We start from the raw sequence: 20328 nt of genomic DNA, 5'->3' as shown, positions 1-20328 counted from the left end.
GACTTTGCATGTTTAGGGGCTTGTTTGTTTTCACCTCAATACAGAATGTTCTTAAAATTTGAGTTGACTGAGTGTCCTCTTTTTATCTCCTCAACTTAGTGGTGGACTAGAGGTGATCTATCCAGGCCTGGAGATTGACAAATGCCACATAGTTCAAAAGGATCTCAGAAAGAAGCTCACTACACTTTGGAAAGCCCCACGGATTAACTTCTCCGGAGCAGACGAGGTAAGGAGTATTTGTGTGTGTATATGTTCAGTATTATTTTTTTTTTTAAGACTAATATCAAGGTATTAAGGTTAAAGGAAATGTCAAAGGTCATACAATAATTCTCATTACATTATTTATAGTGGTGACTTCATATTACTCAAACCAACAGCTAAATGCCCTTCCCCTCCATTTTCCATAACTAATGAAATACAAAGCGCATGATCTTTTCATTTAAGAAGCTGAAACTAGCCAATTTCCTTCAGTTCTGCTTTTAATATTGCTTAAAGGATTAATTAATTAACCAAATGAATAGCTATTTGGTGTCTCTTGATTGGCTTATTAATGAATTGGTGTATGGTCAGTTTGTTTTAATGTGGGTTTTTTTAGGCTGTCAGAGTAGTTTAATTGTTCTCGGCCTGTGTGGATGTGTGTAGTGATAATAATTCAAACAGTAAATAAGAGAATAGTTAACAACTTTTGTGCTACTTTCATACTTAAAAGGAAATACTCAACTCTCCCTACAACAGAGAGAACAAATAAAATTCCTCAAACCTCAGACAAAGAAGTCTGATGTTTTTTGAGTTTCTTTTCTTTTTTTTAACATTCTGTGTGGGGAATGTCTTTTTAAGCTTTATCTGGCAAACATGCAGCTGCTTCTGTGAAACACTAGAGTGCAGTCATAGTTAAGCCAAGCTGCATATTTGACAGTACAGTAGATGTGTCCTAAATTATTGTAAAATCAAACAAATGGTTCACCACATTGTGAAAAAGAATAGACTTGAATTAATATAATAAATTAATATCCAGCTTTTCTTCAGTCTTTGGCCCTTATGCCACAATCAATCTTCATGACCTGTTCTTACTGCCAACACTCCTGATGTAATTGCCCTTTTCACCAGAGGGTGGTGCTAGCACAGCACGCTTGTAAGCCTCTCGATCAACACTTGTGTTTCAACAAGGTAAAGTCAGTTTAAACCATAATTTATAAAGTGGACCTTTCTGTCGTTCTTATTTCGGTCACTGAGTTTGACTCGTAATTCTTCCAACCCTGTTAAATACTGAGAAGAGATCTCTATTGTCTGTTTGGTGTCATTACTGTTATTGCTTTCAGCAGATATGACAGAAAGCTCTGCAAGCTTTAGAGGACAAGTGTTGTAACTTCTATTCTTTGGTAGAAACATTTGTTGTAAAAACTAAACATTACTTAAACAAAACTAAACATTACTATGGTACCCATACCATGAACCTTAGACTAAAATAGATTACTAACTGTGATTTATTTATCGAGAGGATTTGGCTGAAGGCAAAGTAGAAAGTCATTTTAGAGTGTTTTGTTGAAGTGTTAGATAAATTAATCTTGTGTTTTTTGTTGAATTTGATTTAAATGTATTAAAAATTCATGGCAGGTTATAAAAAAAACAGGGTGTAGGAGAAATATAAACAGTACATGATGTCTTTAATGACATGTTGTATAGTATATTGCTCTTCTTATAGTACTTCCTCTTGACATGTCAGATATAAAACACAGAGTCATTATGATCATCTGTCTGATATTTATCTATAAAAAAAAAAATGTGGATCATTTTTCAGTGTACATTTATTGTTGAGCAAGGGATTGAGAGTGCTACAGTTCCCAATCCACAGAACCCCCCCTGAGGTTGACAATGAAATCACATCAGACGCACAACAAATCCTATATCTGTAAATTGAAAACTTAAATTGAAAGCCACCTCAATTTAGGAGCTACTTTATGAATTCCAGAGCTAAGCAGTCCAGTTTGAACATGATCTATTGCCCTTCTCTTGGCCAAACTCCATTTGATCTATGGCCGTATTAACTATAATGCTGTCTTACATGATTCTCTTTTATTGCCAGAATCTGTGTCAGACAGCAAAACAGATTACATGTTGGATTAAATCAATACAAACTTTATTTACTGGGCTTTCAAATGTAATTCTCCATTTCTCCCGACACATAAGTATAAAGGCACTATTGAAGGATCAGATTGTGTCCTGTGGTTCTGTGGTTGGTCCGCTGGTCCACCACGCTTTCTGTCACCCTGCCATGCTGCCAGTTCTGCTGCTATTCTCTGCCACTCAGCTCATGTATCCAGTAGTAGGAATACAGAATAGTGGCTGCTCATGCTCAAATCCACCCACTGCAACACCCACTTTATTACTGGGACGGGCTGCGTGCCTGCTGAGTAATTGTAAAGGATAGCAATGGGCAGTAGGCCCGTAAACCCGCCTCTAAATAGGTGCTCGAAAGCAAAAACAAAAGCAAAGGGCCACATAAACTGCAGATTTCTGTGTTCAAACTTCAGAGCAGCGATTCATCACTTGAACTTCTGTGTAAGTGAAGCCTGGCATGTGTGTTATGAAGCATTTTTAGAAATCCTGATGACACTCAGAAGCATTTAGAGTTTGAAGGAAGTCAAAATGACTTGGGACATTAAGTCTGATAAACAAATGACAGATCAGTGAAGGTCACCATGCATATTTTAAAAGACTTTACATTTTCTTTATTTCGTTTTCTGTATGACTTTAGCTCCTCTCTTTTTATAAAGAACTATATCTGCTTCATGTCCCATTCGAGGTTTTGAAACACTGTCCCATGATTTTACAATATAAACATAAGATCGGTTTTGCCTTTTTAGATAGTGCTACTTTATCAACTAGAAGGTACTGTTACAGTCCAATTAGAATTTAAAGGTTTATGAGGTAATTTATATGTCATTAGGGGTCATTTGTAAAGATGTCAAGTAAAGCTTTTCTTTACTGTATTTTTAATATAAATCTTGTATAGCACAGACACCTCATGATAAGTGTGTTGAGGAAATGGATTCTTATTTTTAAAAACATAGCTTTTTTTCTAGTCTCATGTTCTGATGCATTTTCTTCGTATCTGTTAAGTTCAGAGTTAAAAATGAACAAAAAAGATGGAAACAAAAGTGTCATATTGATCTTATAATGTACAGTAAGTGAATGATTCCTGACAAACTATGATTCTGATTATTTAAAAAAAAAAAAACCCTCCTGGAGCAGAACTTAAGACAGTAGCTTTCCACTGTAAGTATACAACTGGTACAACATTGGAGTTAACACGGGGCTGTCATATCGTGTTCCCAGTTTTCCAAATCTCTCTCTCTTATATTTGATCTGCACTGAGGCTTTGCTGCTGTATGAAGTGACTTTGAAAACTTTCATGTGCGTGAGGAGCCAAAGCTGTAATTGGGACCAACTTGTTCTAGATTCACAAGATAGATATCTTTGGAAACTAACCTGTAAAAATCACATTTTTGTGTTGTTATAAAATCAGGTCTCAAACAAAACAATGCTCAGCACGGATCATTATCAAACTTGTGTGTTTTGGTAAATTCCTGCTCTCTATACAAACATTCTTTATAACACAAGACTGCAGCACCAATACTGTTGATCTCTGATTGACTCAATAAAAATGTAGATTTTTTATAAACTGCTGAAAGAAGTTGCTAAACATAATGAATTGTCCTTTACAAATCTATACTTAATAATCCAACCACCTAAATGCTCTTACAATTGTCCTGTCATGAAGGAGCAGCAGCAGCATGAGTTTTCACATTTATTGCGGCTCTCACGTTGAAATCAGTTACCTTGGCAAAAGGACAGAAAACCTCAAATAAAGCTTTGCCTGAAGAAAAGAATAAAAGAATATTGAAAATTAAGACTCCCAAAAATAACCAAAGACCTTTGAACTAGAGAGGATTAAAGAGCTCTATAAATATCTGGTTACACGGCAGCTCATCCAGGTGAGCTTTTGGCACAAATCGAGAACGTTTAGGTTTTACATAGAGAAGGTTTCTACCTTCTTTAACTCCCCTGTGCCTCATTGAGTCTTTAATATAATTTGTGAACAGCCTGATTACAAAATGCAATACATATTCCTCTCATAATGCATCTACTGTAACTTTGTAATGTCTTTGTTATGACTTATATTCTCTTTGTTCAATTTTCCTTGACATAAAGACAGCAGTTAATAAAACAAAGCAAACTCAGCAACAAATGATTAACAAAAAAACACATCTTAGAAAGTTTGCTCTCATGTCGTTCCACAAAAGCCTTCTCTTTTCTGATTTCGAAGCTAAAAGCACTGACTTTAATGTAACCTACATATAGATTAAAAAAATCTTTATTTTGGTACAAGTGTGCTCGTTTTTGCTCGCTGTAGTCGGTGTAAACATCACAGGCCACGGGAGCTATCTTTACCTCATAGTTGTTCCAAAAGTGGAGACAGTTTTGGAGTTGTTGTTTTTCTTTTTTTCTTTCCAGTAAGGACCGTAGCCACAGGGCACATTCTTAGACACGGGGGATTTCAAAGCCTTGTTTTTAGGTAGACATTTCTTGCATCTGGTGGATGGAATGAGGGTTTAAACCATTACTGCGATTAGAGCTGCCTCACTATGATCTCTTGAGCTTGCTTACTGCTGCTAATAGCTGTTTCCTCTCTATTTCCCTCTATCTTTTTCTCTTTCGCTTTCTCTCTCTCTGTGAATGATTTTTATGCTTTGCTAAAACATGTGGGGGCGTTGAGAGAGGATTTAAATGAACCGATCCCCCTCCTCTTTTTTTTTTTTTTTTTTTTTGGTGTATCTCAGCGTTCTTTTCTGCAAGCCTCTGATGACGACAGGGCAGCTTTAAGCCTGGCAGTGCCCACGGCAGGCTGCCGTCTCAGAGCTGCCCACTCTCCTCTGTGTTGGCATGCCGGAGAAAGCGAGGGTGGGGTTCCTCTTTAGCAGACCCTGTCATTCCTAGGAAAGCCTACATGTCCACCCATGCAGGATTCCTGATAGGTCTTCATGTTGGGAATGGGATAGTGTAAAGATAGGGACTTTATTTTCAGTAGACGACAGTCTTCAGTCATAGAAGAGTCGAGGATGTATATTTAGATGAAGAGATGAGGCACTTTCCTTGAGCCTCCGTGTGACAACAGGGGTCAACAAGTGAAACATGTTCTGTGAGATCCATCTAATTGCTTATTCGGAGTGATCAGGTGGGTGTTTTTGGCTCTGCTGGATTAAATCAACATGTTTGGACGAGATTCAGGGAGTTTATTTCCTTAGCTAATGTTCCCCTTTGTCATTATAACACCCTGTTAAGCTGACCCGTGTCCCCGCTCCATTCAGTCATTGCCCATTACTACAACAACATGTATGATTCATGTGAGCTTCTGAAGAGGGAAGAATTACAACCTGCTGCTACCAAGAGCACCGGATTGATTATTCATATTCAGAGGAGTGAATAGAGGCAATAAAGCGCCTAAGCCACCTTTCCATACATAGGAAGAATAATTTGCACCTTGTGAAGCATGTCCGACGCATGCTGACCACTACAGGTGTACGGCTGTTGTGCAGCGAGATTTTAGTTTGGACCTCAGAGTGCAAATTTCTCTCATGTAGAATTGAGGTTACACCAGACAATACTAACATATCTTTAATTTTATTTTCATATTTTTCTCCATCACGCCTTTTTTACTTGTTTTTCTCTCATCTCTGCATTCACTTAATTACCGATAGACTATTTGATTTTTGAATGTTGCGGTTTAAAACCCTTTTGTTGCAACAGCAGTATTACTTCACCTTTTATTTGGTCTAAGTCATAGGCAGCAATACCTTTACTATTTTAATTACCGTAAAAATGTATTGTATTATCAAAGGGAGGATAAGAGCAGATTAAGGAAGCTCTGGGCTTCTCTTTCAGATCACAATGGTCAGGTTTCTATGAAAGCAGTGGTAGGAGAAAATAACAGATTTGCGCCCTAAGACAAAAGATCTGAGGAAAGAAGGTGGTTCAATGTGAAAAACTGACTCAACAGACCCTGTAGTACAAATGCAACCGTCCCTTGTTGAAAGAAAACGTGCACATTTTAGTTTCTAGGTGTTAAAATTGTGTGCAAAAGTCTTAAATGACAATTAAAATGAATTCATTAGATCCAAATGCAAACACTTCTGCACAGAGGGAACAGCAAGGTCTTGGAGAAGCAGCAGGTTCTTTAATAAAAACTCTACTTGAGCCTTTGCCTCTTCATTATTATTCAGCATTCACATTCTATCAAATTCTATCTTGTCAGTTCATATACATTGGCGGTAAGATCTGTTCAAACAGACATTCATAATCGGAAGTGCATCTGCTGGATGTGCATACTTGGACAAACATACAAGATTAAATTTCTATTTATATGAGCCACAGAAACCTAACATTTACCTCAGAGTCAGTGTAGGATCTGGAGCCGACTCTGTCTCACTTTGGCACAGTAAGAAACTTGTAGGTTTTATTAATGTGATCTGTCCAGAGTGGAGATGTTTGAGCCCCATGAACCCAAAAGTATCGTCATGAAAAAAATATGTCAAACTGCGTGGTACCGTTTTCATTTTGTCTTCTTCCCTTGTGTGTTGTTGTGTGAGTTGAAGATTTCACAGGGCCTCACATCTCTAGCTTCTCTTCCAAGCTCTTTCGTGTGAAAGTTATTGAGGGATATTGAAACGTAAAGTTCCAGTTAGTTTCTTTTAGTTGTCGGACAGGATTACTCCGATGCTTATGCTTGAAAAACTGACTTTTTTTCTTTCTCTGACAGCCTCTTTTCTCTAAGAACTAAGTAATCACAAAGTTAAAAGTGATCACGTGAAGTTTACTTAAGACCCAGATGCTTGGCTTAGTGGCATTTTGCCTGAAATGTTTTGTGCTTCTCATTTGTGGTCCGGCACAGGGTTTAGTTCCAGTTGTGTCCCAATCCTCTGATTCACCTTCTTTAGGAACAGCTTCAGGGCTGCTCACAATGCTTAACTCTCCATAATGCCATCCCCTTCATCTCCCCAGTGGTCTTATTGTCTTAACTCTGGATGGAGAGACGGAGTGTTAAGAAAAAAAACAGGTTAATACACGTTTGGCACAGTGAAAGTAAAGTATCTTTGCAAAGATGCACTCTATTCAAGTTTGTCTTTGAAGAATGTTTTTCATCAGATGATTCCTGCTTCTCCAAACTTGTTTTGTTACCTCGTCTGGCTGTTTTTTAAAGATATATTACCAGTGATTCATTTTGCTTTTGACATGAAAAGGCTGCTGTTAATGTTAGCAGCAATCAGGTCCATTGATGCGTTGATTGATCTAGGAACATTCGATGATAAAACTGCCTTTCTTGTCATATTCCTGATCCTGTCGTTTGGAAGCAGAGAAAATGTTATGCAAATGATTTGTTAATCCCTTTACATTATTTGTTCCATTTCTCCCGTGCGTTTTCACACTCAATTTCTAGCACAGTGAGCTGACAGGCGGACACCCTCAGATTTCTAATTCTTAGGATAAAAAAAAGTCAGCCATCCATTTTAGAAAATACTTATTTCAATTAATTAATTTGACTTGAGTGATTTGCCAGAGAAAAGCACAAAGAGATACTAAAAGCACTTTGAGCACTTCACTGAAGAGACCTTCAACTTCACCTCTTCCTCTTCTTCTTCCTCATCTTCTTTGTCTAAGACTCTTGAGTCTAAGCTGATAGAGCAGTAGCACATGTGACCAGTGTTTTTTTTTTTTCTCTCACAGTTTTGTTGTCCCAAAGGTTGGTGTTAAAAATAATAAGAAAGAGGTGGGATGGTCTTAGATTCAAGAAGCTTAAAATGCAAAATCTCAAATAAGCCCAATTTTCCTCAGCCAATCCCGCTTCATTTCGGTGGGTTTGTGTTGATCGTCTCAACTGACTCACATCCCGCCCCTCCCCAAATAAAAACACTACAGATTTACGTGGCTTTTCAAAAAATGTATCTAGACATTTATCCAGCTTAATCTTCTTAACATATTAAGGTGATTTTCTTTACCCTGAAGTGGCTGAAGCTACGAGCTCACCGCCCCTCATGGCACTAAGACCTGAGAGGCATTGTGGACATCTTTCTGCTCTTGAATAAGAGAGAGGTGGGCAGAAGTCAACCTGCTTCTTAGCTGTGTCTGTCCCCACTGTGCGTCCATTTTATATATATGTTTTTGTTCGGTTATTAGTCCAACTGTTGCACTCAGTCAGTGTTCTTAGGCACACGGCTGTGCCAGCACTGCCCACACTGTGGTGTGGAGGTTTGGAGCTCTCAGCTTTCAAGCTGAACTGAAAGAGCTCTCTCACAGAGTAGGTGTTGGCAGGAGGCTTTGTTTCTTTTCTGTGAATGTCATGAGAGGTATGGATAATGAGAAAACTGAAGCACAGTGATGGCAGGATTTATCTGGGTGCCAACTTCATGCCTGACTGCAGATCTGGGCATTTTCAGATAGTCGATGTGCTTAACCTTTTCTTCAGATGCGACAAATCTGAGGATCGGTAGTGACGGTTACAATGTGTTCTTCCTTAAACACCACTTCACAGGCCGGGCAGCTAAAAGGTCTTGGTCAAACTGGAGCACTGCTAATGTCTTTATTTGTCATAATGCTCTATAGATGTGCTGTAGGGCATTGGTTTTTGCCAGACTGCATCAGCAAAACTGTAAGTTTACATTTTGAGACATTTATTGTAGCTGAAGCCTGAGTCCATTTATTGTCTCTGTGGTATTTAGCTTACCATCGCCAAAGTTAATTTTGACATGATGGGGTCAAAGTAAATGTGGAAGTGCTGCAAGATTGATTCATTTTATTTGGACAAGAGTTCAAAGAGTTGCCTGAAAATTAAAGGCACTTTCATAATGATCTGTTAATAAGTTTTTTTTTGTGTTTTGTGTCAGGGATAACTGTGTTTATTTTCGATAAAATAGACAAGAGTTATTGGTGAAGACCTGCCATGTTAACTTCCACATAAAGACAGCAGTCATTCTGACAAGCCAAAGCATAAGCAGCGTACCCCTCTACTGTTAAGGACATGCTTAGGTTGAACCCAAAAAACGTTCAAACGTCTGTTTTATTTGGAGAATATTCAAGCTCATCTACAATGAGCAAAGTCCCTGGTTTGGTTTCATTTGTTTTTCTTCTCGATAGTTTACTTACCACCTAGCTCTTTATAGCAGGTTTTTTTTTTAACTTCTCAACATCTTTGGCTAAAACGTGGAGGGACTATTTTTTGCTTTGCGAGATGAGGAGTCTTCATGAGTTCAATGTGGTCCCACTTACTGGCTATAAAAAGCTACTACTGGTTCAATACCAAAGAGATAAATCAACAAAAACAAATGAAGCTATTGTAAGTCCCAGTTGTATGTATTTATATATATATATTTTTAAGTGTAATGCAAAGACCACACAAGTAAATGCACGTAAGTTAATTCTTACAATTATGAACCTGCTGTTTTTCTTGAAATAATTACCTGCAATTATGATTAAAGTTGTGATTTTTTGTTTTTGTTTTTTTCATATAATCAATTAATAAGCTGGTTGTTTCAGGTCTTGTTTGTTGCACTGACTTTGCTGTAAAGTTATTTTACATCTTCTATCTGAGACTTTGATTTAAGTTCAAAGGTCAAAACAATACAGTGCTAGTGTCATTTTACTGAACAATGGAGTGCAGGATTAAGATTAAACTTAATCCTGCACTGAAACATAATGCTTGAAAATAATGGGGAAAAAATATTTCTTCATGCACAGAAGAAGAGTTTAAGTCGACCAATTGTGCATCACAAAATCTACCAGTTTGTCATTATTGGTAGTACACCAATAACCTTGTGCAGCCCAACACACAACTATATTCTAAATCTCCTGCAAACAAAGTATTATCTTGTTTTCAACTCTGTTTTTATGTAGTTAACCGGACAGCACACTGTTGTATATTTTATTGTCCTAAATGTGCTGTACAATAATGTTTAACTGTGGTGTTTTTCTGTAAACATGTCCACTTATTGCATGAAATGGTTTGCTCTATCCCCTCCTTTTTTCAGACTGGCAGCTACTTGACCTCTTGTACCTGGGCTGAATGTCTGACAGGTGTTAAAATCATACACTGAGGCTGTCCATACAAATGTTGTTGAACGTTGAGCGGCTCCACACAGACGAGCACTTCAAACAAACTATGAGTGTTTGCTTCTCTTCGTTTAGCAGAGAATAGGAGAAATTGATTGGAACTGGGAGGCTTAGGACTGGATTTTCCTCAACCATAATATTTTTTCTTTAACAACTGCAGCTTAAATTTAGATTTTTCCTGGCTTTGTTTTTTATTTCTTTGTCCAAATCCTATCGAGTGGTGCTTCAGGTTTTTCCTTGAGTAAAAAAGTTGATATTGTTGTGGGGAGGGAGAAAGGACTTTTTTCATGTGTGCAGGAATGTAGATTTCTTCCCCCCGTGAAATCCTAATTGTGCCTTGGAGGGCTGGTAGGGTATCTCTGCTCGGCTCAGCTCAACAGGATTTGTGTCTGTGTATGTTAGAGTATGTCTCTTAGCTTGAATGCGGATATAACCCTTTCATTGCACAAGCTGCTGATTTTTCATTTTTGCCGACAGGCTGATCCTGTGCATCTGCAGCTTTTTGTGGAAGACATTGAAAGTTTTTGTTTTGAAAGCTTCCATATTTAATTTTGTCCCCCTTAAATATTTGATTTTTGTCAAGAGTTTACACAAACATGTGAACCTCTTTCTGTGGATCAACCGTCTTTGAAAATTAAGCTCTTGAGAGCTCTCGTCAATTGTATATGGTCAGATTGAGAATATATCTCAGGTCAAAACTACGTTTGTCCCATGTGCTTCTTGAATTATTGCTGTGCATTTATCTATGCAAATCCTGGATAAGATCCTATCTGCCTGCAGCGACATATCCCCCTGGATTTGGTCTATGTGAGTTAGGCAGGTTATGGTTGACAGTCAAAAAGGAATTGCAACAACATATGTGCGAAGATTATTGCTGTAGTCATTAATTGTTGCTTGAAAGGGGATTAGGATTAGCAGTCCTATAGAACACTCTAACACCTGTCCTTCCTCATATCTAACAATGTGACTTCAGTTTTCCTTATTTCAGTATCAGTTCAAGTTGGCAAAATAAAAAAGGCTGATTTATTCAAATGAATCATCAGCGCTGGAAATGATTCAATATGTGCCACATTCAGATGGGTGATATATTATTCCCTTGGGGAGAGGCAAAAATGGAGCTGCAGAGCTGTTTTATTTGTGCTGTCTTTATCAGTGTGTCAGGCAGAGAGGCTGAGCTTGTTCTCCATGAATGGACGAGCCCTTGAACCATAAACCTGTACCTCCTCTGATAACAGTTTTTGCATTGTGATATAAGTGCCATTCTCTGTGATGTCCTCCCTGACAGCGCTAAATATATCAACATACACAAAATGATCTGTCAGATGAATTATTTTATTTCAACCAGTTCTCCAAAACTAAGGATTTTCAGTGCAGCATGCAGTATGTGTTTTTTTGAAGACATATTGTGGATTTTGTTCAAAGCAAAGCGATGTATTGTGGATGCATTTCACCAAGCTTTGCTATTCATGTGCTTGATGTTTTGCCTGTAGGTGAACATTTTACTGTACTTTATGTCTGTGCTATGTATCATTTAATGCTATTTCTGCTGCTGAGACCTCAGACTTCTCTGACGTCTGAATTTGCCACATCTTCTAAGGTGATAAGAGTCCTCCCTGAATTACTCAGAGCCCGTGTGATGACATGGCCCTGATTGTCAGACGGGTGGGCTGGTGACACTGGAACACAGACGGTGCTTGTCTGTTTGAAATATTCTGTTTCAAGCTTCCAAGCCCTGGGCAGTCCTCTCTCCCAGTCTCCCAACACCCAGCGTCGCCCACTGAAACAAGACTCTTCCATACTGGAAAATCTGGCCCCGTCAACTGGCAGTCTTGTCTAGGTTCAGCCCACACGCCAAGCACCCCCCCACTACCACTTCCACTCCTTAATAGGCACTAGAGTTTGCCACCCCATGTAGATGCCTTTTGGTCGCCATCCATGGATGGCGTCAATAGCATCTTCCTACACAACAGTGACTGAACGGAGGGCACAAGAAAATGTGGGAATAATTTACACTTTCTCACTGTACTACCATCAGAAACCATAATTAATCATGATAGAAAAAATGTGGAAGCCATCTTGGCTGGTGAAACACACAGTGCCTGTGAACAGGCCTGACACCTTTAACAGCTCTGATGGCCAAATAGGAATGGGTGTCAGAGTGCTTACAACTAAAGCTCCCTTCATGGCAGCATGAATCCCACCGTCTTCAGATTGTGTTCGTGCAGGATGCTTCTCCATGAAGTGTTATAAGTCTTTAATTTTGTCATTTAAATATATTGCAACAATAGACATCTTGAGTCATAAATAAGTGGCAAAAATATGTAACAATAGCAGTTCATCTCCTCTTAAAATAACACTGATGAGTTTGCTCAAGCTTTTATTTTTCTCTCTTCTTATATGAAAAAATGTGGTTTCCAAAGGAAAATCTGCCTAATATCTGCTCAAATTATACATGATGGCCCAGATGAAGCTAATTTGTACAACACATGTTAAATATGACCTTTAGGTGTTTGCATCTATCAAATCTCATGTCATGCACTTTGTGAACCGGCTGTTTTTAGACGCACATGTGATGCAAAAGCCAAAACATCCTCAAACCCCAGAATATATGTATTATCTCTCCCTTTTTTCCCCAAATTCCCCTGAGTACTTTTAGAATCAAATAGTGCATTTAGATCCCCAAATCCTGGGGAAAAAATAAAAATGTTCTCACCATTAACTTTTATAGGTCGCACTTGGTGGTAAAATAGCAGATCTATGTTTTTCAGTGTGTGACATGCTTGACAGACTAATTATGGATATGAGTCCAGTGCTGTAATTTGCCCTGTTTGACTGTGTTTTGCTCGCAGCAGCCAAAGTACATGAAAAAAATATTTCCCTCTTGCCTCATTTAACACGGGCTGGATCAGAGGCTCACATCCCAGCGCCTGGCTGCATGTTACTTCAGAGTACCTGTTAGTGGTAGTTACTGTGTTTGAGCATGTGCATTTGCAGAAATGCTTCCATGGCAGTGAGTAGGTGTATGTGTGTAAAGCCACAACTAGAAAGTGTTGAAAGCCTCAGCTAGCAAGATCGCATCCAGGGTGACTAATAAGCTTAACATGAGCACGGCTGTGTTGCAAGCATGGTGCGCTGAAAGAAGTCTTCAACGTTGAGAGAAATGCAGAAATGGTTCCCTAGGCTGCTGCTAATTCCCTCACCCCCCTCAAGCTCCAATCAGACTGTGAACCATCTTACTGTTAGCTATGGCTTCATAGCATTTCCAGCCAGATCCACAGAAGTACAAGGCTTTATAATCAGAGTTCAAGACTAACTGCATTCAAACATGTTATCTGTGAATCAGGGGGCTGCTTGTTTGTGGTTAAATGGGAAAATTAATGGATATTGTAGGTATTAGCTTGTGACACACACAGAGAGAGAGAGAGAGAGAGGGCATTAATATTAAATGTGCAGTATAATCTATGAACAATAATTCCTGGCCTCGTCTCACCTTCTGTCATGTGTTAATTTGATTAAATGTAGCATTGTAATACATGCTTTTATGTTCAAACAAATAAAAAATGGTTAATGTGATTATGTAATTATGTAAACTTGTGCTCCATATTTTGCTTTGATTCCTCCTGAACTGCTGCCTCTTCTTGCCGTAGCTCTCTCCTCTGTTTGGCTACCCAGCGGGGATCTTGTAGCTGTGTTGTCTTTAGGCCTTGAATATGCGTTTGTATCCACATGTGACTTTCCTTTGACCATGTGGCTCCTCCAAGTGTGGATTTATGAGCCACTTCACACTCCACTCCTGTGTGGGAGGGAGGCCGAGTTAAAAATAGGCAGGTTTGGAGGTAGTGAGCAGTCTGCACTGTGTGAGTTGCTTAAGAACACACCGAGGAGTATTGGCATTCTGTTTGAATATCATTTATATGTGTCAATAATATATCTGAATGCTAATCCAGTCCCTGTTGCTGTCAGTAGCTTTGTGAAACTATCCAAGTCATCCTGTTAACAATTCCATAACCATCTATAGCAAAAAAATTGTACTAAGGTGCAAAAATTTCTCTTCACCACCTTTATGTTTTTTATATATGCCTTCAGTGAAGAGTTATAAACTTGTTTTGAAACAGACTGAAATGAATACTGATGCCTCTTTGTGACCTACAAAAGCAAACAGAAACCAAAGCGATTAGACTGATAATTTCTTTGTAGTATTTCATAATGCCTGTTGACCCTGCCACAGGGTCAGAGACAGATTAAGCTTTCTAAAGCACACAGAGCAGAAATGTCTATATTTATTTTTCAACAGAAAAGATTTTCAGAGTGATTCCTCTGAAGGCTAAAAAGCTAGCAGGATCAGATTGTTGTCAGGAAACAAGCCGAACGACCCTGTCTTGCATATGTGAAGACAGGATCGTCAAATCAGATGTGCTGTTTTGTCCACAGGGGTCGTCAAAATTGACACAAAACGAAAGTTCCTCATTGAAGCTTTAAAAGGCTTTCCATTGAATTATTATTGGGATTATTGTCTTATTTTTTGAGGGACCTGTGAGTGACAGATTTAAAAGAAAAGGGCAGAGATTTAGTCCCTAGACATTAAGTCCATACTCAAAATCTATTGAGATACTACAAGCTTTTTTTGCAACATGGATGCAAGCTGTGTACAATTTCAGTTAAAAATACTTAAAAGATTTTGGATGCGGGGCTTGTAGTTATAACTCACCTGTTTTGTTTTTGTCAAGGACATGAATCTTGCATAATAATGGACATGACCGATCCAGTGTCAGGAGGCTTTAGGCCCGCCTCAGCTCCAGCTCTTTGCCTGTTATGTGGTTGACTGAGAGTTTGATAAGAGTCAGCATTTCCAATATTGCAACTGCCATGGATGGGATTCCAAAACAGCCCTTCAGAAATTGATGGGTGATGCCACTCAGACTTCAACTTTATATACAGTCAGACCATGTTCAAGCTAGCTATTAGCTGCCCCGATATATTGCAGTACAATTATATGATACATTACGATATCTGATGAATTGAAGAATACAAAATTCCCAAAGAAAGTTTAAGTGCCGGGTTTCATTCACTGCAATTTAGTTCAGTTTCACAGAATTTGACAAAAACTGTGATGAAACAACGTTAATGTTTTGAGTTTGTTAATGACATTTACAGAACTATAAAACTGTAAAATGATATGAGCACTATTGTTAGTCTCGTGCATCACCCCAGTTTACTCGTAGGAATGAATTTTCCTGTCTCTGCTGGCTGGGTGCATCCTTCACCTTTCCTCTTGTCGCAGCAAAAAAGAGCTTGGAACAGATTTTTCTGTCTAACCTCTTTTGGATTTGAAAGTAGCGAACACATCTCTTAACTTATTTTAACCACTGTCTGACTTTAGCCTTCTGTCTCCTTCTACTCTAATCCTGCTGTCAGCTTCTTCTGCAGCCAATTCATTTCTGTTCAGGTTACCCTCAATCATTTTATAAGCGCCACTGCAAGGAGTCATTAAGTATTGGCAATGTTCAAATTGTCAGGGAAATCAGTTTAGAGCGCCTTGTTTTTTAAATTAAAATAAAATCCAAGCTCAAACTAGAATTGCTTCATGTGGCAGAGTAATAGCAATATAATAGGCCTGTAACACCATTAATATTCGTCCCATACAGTCACAGTTGGTACGTCACAGTTGGAATTATTTACACCCCAATCCAGGTGGTGTTAATGCTCATAAATGTTTGTTATGTACAGCTATTAAACAACAAACGAAGAAGAAGAAGCAGACACAACAAAACACACAAAGAAGACGAGTAATATCAGTCACAGTATAACTGGAGATGGGAGCTAGAAGATCTGCCTGCTACTTTAAATGGGGGGAAATTGGGGTGGAAATATCCGGTTCACAGTGTGGTACATCTTTTGGAAATTTTGCTCCTAATGGCAGATATTTTATTCTGTATTATATTTTACTATGTATGAATTTTAGAATCAGGGGATATTCATTTCTGTAATGCTTTTTTATTTTGCATCCCTTCATTCTGAATAACAAGCAGATGGAACAAGCAGTAACTTACACTACTGACCTTTCAAAAAGAGAGTGAAACCAGGAATTATGCATCCGTGACTTCTGTTTCTTATTTCCTGGTAATAACACATAGTGTAGCATCCCCAGCCAGGGCAATGGATGACTCATCAACTGACGGTTTATGAAATCGTTATTTAACTTTATAATTGTCACAAACAAAGAAAACCATTACAAAACTGCAAATAACCATTAGACATAGAACACACACACAAGCAAACATACCATAAATATTTACAACTTTGTCACACATGGCATTAGGTTGAAAGTATTTTAGTAGATAGTTCATAGATAATTCACACAGATGTTGACAAGAAAAGCATGTTAATTTAATTGGCTAACAAAATCAACATAACAGGCCTTACGGGCCTCAACTGAACAAAGGGCTGGGCAAGCTAACGGCTAGTTGCTAAGCTAGTGTGGCTACATCGTAGGCATGATTGCTTTCATCCAGAAACAGCAAAATACACAAATCACCATTAGATAAATGACCAAACGTGATATGATGATAAAGTGTGCACCTTGTTCTTTAAATATCCTGTCATCCACAGGTAAGTAGCTAGCCTGCCTTCAAAATAAATTTAAAAAAACCTAAAACATTTAATAATAAATGGATCATTTACAAAGGTATACAAATATTTAAATATTGTTGGAAATACATAGTTCCTATGTGACAGGACACCTGATCTGCCCTTTGTGGTTGCCTATGAAACAGGTTTTTTGTCACTGCTTACAGTCAGAAACAATGAGGTTTCAAATCTTCTGCAGATCAGGGTTGGGGTTCAGCTGTTATTAATGACAATGAGGACCTCCTAACCTGTAAGGTTAGTGACCTCCAGGTGAATGCCACCAACCCTCTTCTATCTCCATCTCATCTCGGGTCTACAGCCCCACTCTCGAGTCAGGATTCAATTACTGCTGCCTGGATGACCTTTGACCTCCCCTCCACCAGGATGAACCTCCTTTTCTGACCCTGCCAGTCGCACCTCTGTTAACCATCCCAATCATTCGCTCTTTAACCCTCAAACTTCTACAGTGTCCTGCCTCCAAAACGACACCTTATTACTGTGCCTTGTGTTAAAAAAAAGTCGACAAATACTTGCTCTACAAATTCACTTGATGCTAGTTTTTTAATTCAGTTCAATTTAAAATATTTAATCATAATGTTTGGTTAGTGTTGCAGAAGTGTTGCTTCAGTTTCATCATCATTACAAAAATTAACTATTACAATCGTGTTTGGTAGTTTCTATTTTCCTGTATTTCCAGATCGATCTCTCAACCTTGCCCTAAGCTGCAGTCGATGGTTGTTAAGCCATCGCTGTCTCTTAATCACAACACAGATACCTGTTAATTACCAAACGAGTTCAAGTGTTTTTGCTACTTAAACAGGGCTTTGAGATCGATGCGTTGCTTTGCCCCAGGTCGAGTTGTGAGCACAGATGACCATTTAATGAATCATTGTGGGTTCTGTACGCAGAGGCTGAAGAAGTTGAAGAATCGGAGGATAAAGCGATGGGTGTATTAATAGGCAGCTGCACGGACGACACTGTTTGGTATTGGGTCAGGGATAAAGCATGAACTTGTAAACTCACACAGGGGCTTCTCCTCCCTCCCTCCCTCTTGCTAACTCTCTCTCGCCCTTCGTGGTGTCATCAGTTAGCGGAGCGGGGCTCAATAGCACAGGCTGCTTCTACGAGGGCAGCGATTAGACATCTCTCTGATTCTCATCCCCAGCAGAGTTCACTCAAAGGTAAGCCAGTAGTTTTCATCCTCAGAGACACTGGACTTCCTCTGCCTTTGTTCTTCCCCATCATTTGGTTTTCTAAACACTTTATTTATTCCATATGTCACGTTTCACAATTAAAGAAGATAATGGACCCAGGTGCAGGCTAACCAAGTGATTTATCTAAACCAGGGGTCTCCAACAGGTAGCTCGGGAGCTACTGGTAGCCCGCGGGGCAGGTTTTCAGTAGCTCACCTATAGGTTGACCGACTGTTTTAAAAATAAAAATAAAAATCTGACGACGGTAAATGCACCTCTTCCCACTATTCATATATTTGGCCCATAAAAACAAGTATGAAGGACTAATGTTTTCTTGGACATTGATGTGAATTTAAGATTATTGATAAGCATTGGCTTATTGCAATTTCACACATGTACAAACAGTAGCTTCATTCAGCTGAGCTATGTAAATAAATGCAAGCGATTTGATGCAAGTAGCCCTTGGCCACTTTCATTTTTTGAAAGTAGCTCTCAGATGAAGAAAGGTTGGAGACCCCTGATCTAAACAGAGGACAAAAAGGCAAAACAAGGCACAAAATCACCAGCAAAACAGGATAAAATCACAAGGAGCCACAAGGAAAACTTAACTGGAAACACTGGTATTCAAGATGAAAAGCCATTTAGCACCTCTGGGAGGTAGACATAATGAACTGACATAGAGGGGAAGGCTCATAGAGCCTAAATACACACTGGGGTAATGAAACACAGGTGAGACTAATGACACAGGTGAAAACAATCAATGTGGAGAACACAATCCCAGTGGAGGGAAAACACACGAAGGCAGGAAGCAGAACTAGACAAGTCACACTGGGGGCAAGAACTACAAAATAAAACAGGAAACACTAAAACTAAACTCAGCAATATGACTGGATAAATACAAACAGGGAATTGAGTAACACCTGAGTATTAAATAAAAACAGGAAAGACCAATAATCAAACTCAGGGCTGTGAAACCATGTGTTTGACTTGGAGTTGGTGTTTCATGTCATCTGTTAACAATAAAAAATAAACAAACCGGGGGCGCTGGTGGTGCAGTGGTCAGTGTGCGCGCCCCATGTATGGAGGCTGTCGTCTCAAGCGGGCGGCCCGGGGTTCACATCCCACCTGTGGCTTCTTTCCCGCATGTCATTCCCCACTCTCTCTCCCTGATTTCCGACTCTATCCACTGTCCTGTCTCTCCATTAAAGGCACAAAAAGCCCAAAAATAAATCTTAATAAATAAATAAACAAACCGAATGCAAAATACTTCAGACTTTCTATTATATATAATTAATAATTACTTCATGTTATCCGTAAAAGCCATCCCCTCCAGTCTCAAGAGGTGTCCCTGATGAGAACTCCTCCCCCTATATTTCCACTACTTTCCAGTAGCTGCGACAGAGATAACCAGTGGGCTGCAGAGTTTATTCCACCCGCGTGGCATCTAAGGTGTGTTCCCATTGGGCCATTTTGCTGTGATCACAGCAGGCAGTTGGAGGTTAATCCCAAGAGAACGCAGGCTCAATCTCCCCCACCTCCAGCCTGCACCCAGGAGCCTCATATCCCCTCCTGTATAATGACCCAACATAGCTGTGTGGTCTGTGGCTGACACCTACCCAAATTTCACTTCTGCCTTTGGCTCTCAGATTTATACAAGTCCTATTAATACCAATAAAACCTCAATAACAGAGGGGGCAGGTGAAATCTTTCATCTTTTACTATAATATTAATTAATTGCATAAACAATATACATTAAACCAAGGAACATTAAAGCTTAAATTATAGTTTTTTTTGCCCTCCGAAATATCATCAGTAATAGATTTGATTACTTGCAGCATCATCAAGGCTTAATTGTTAACTTTGTTGTTAGCCAATGAGAGTAATCACATATTTGTGGAAACTGTGTGCCTTCCAGTATCCATCTATGAGAATTAGTCCTGTTAAAACATGTTTGATATACATTTAGTTTGTTGGAGCCCTGATAAATTATTTCAGATGGCAGAATATGCATCTGTTTTTCCCTGGAGTCTTTCACACATATCTGTGTGTAATTAATGTGGATATTGACAGATGGAGGGAAAAAATGTCCTCGTAAGAGAGAAGGGTACATGCCACAATGTGTGAAGTGCAAGCATGGAGGGAGCCTCTTGTGTTATTTGCTGCCGATGCCAGCTGGACCAGCCAAGTTCTTACAGGTAGAAATTCAAGCAGTAAATGTGCGCAGAAATCGTTGAAATACAGTGCCCACCAAAAATAGTCCATGATTTTGTTGTTACAGTTGGATCCGAATGTGAAATGTTCTTATGTTGTTCTAAATTTGGCTTCTGAAGATCTAAGCCTGTCCCAT

General features: G+C 39.0%; 1 protein-coding gene across 1 annotated transcript in view; it reads left to right on the top strand.

Annotated features, from left to right (window-relative positions):
• The window catches only part of LOC132974075 (phosphatidylethanolamine-binding protein 4), a 50954-nt gene that overhangs the window by 1554 nt on the left and 29072 nt on the right, over nucleotides 1–20328 (top strand). The window contains exon 3 of the mRNA XM_061037878.1: nucleotides 100–226. Coding sequence (XP_060893861.1) covers nucleotides 100–226 — 127 coding nt within the window. The remainder of the gene's footprint in view (nucleotides 1–99; nucleotides 227–20328) is intronic.

The sequence above is a fragment of the Labrus mixtus genome, chromosome 5, assembly GCF_963584025.1.
Source record: "Labrus mixtus chromosome 5, fLabMix1.1, whole genome shotgun sequence".
Lineage (NCBI taxonomy): Eukaryota > Metazoa > Chordata > Actinopteri > Labriformes > Labridae > Labrus > Labrus mixtus.
Note: the sequence above shows the minus strand (reverse complement) of the source record. Positions and strands in the feature narration are given on the sequence as shown.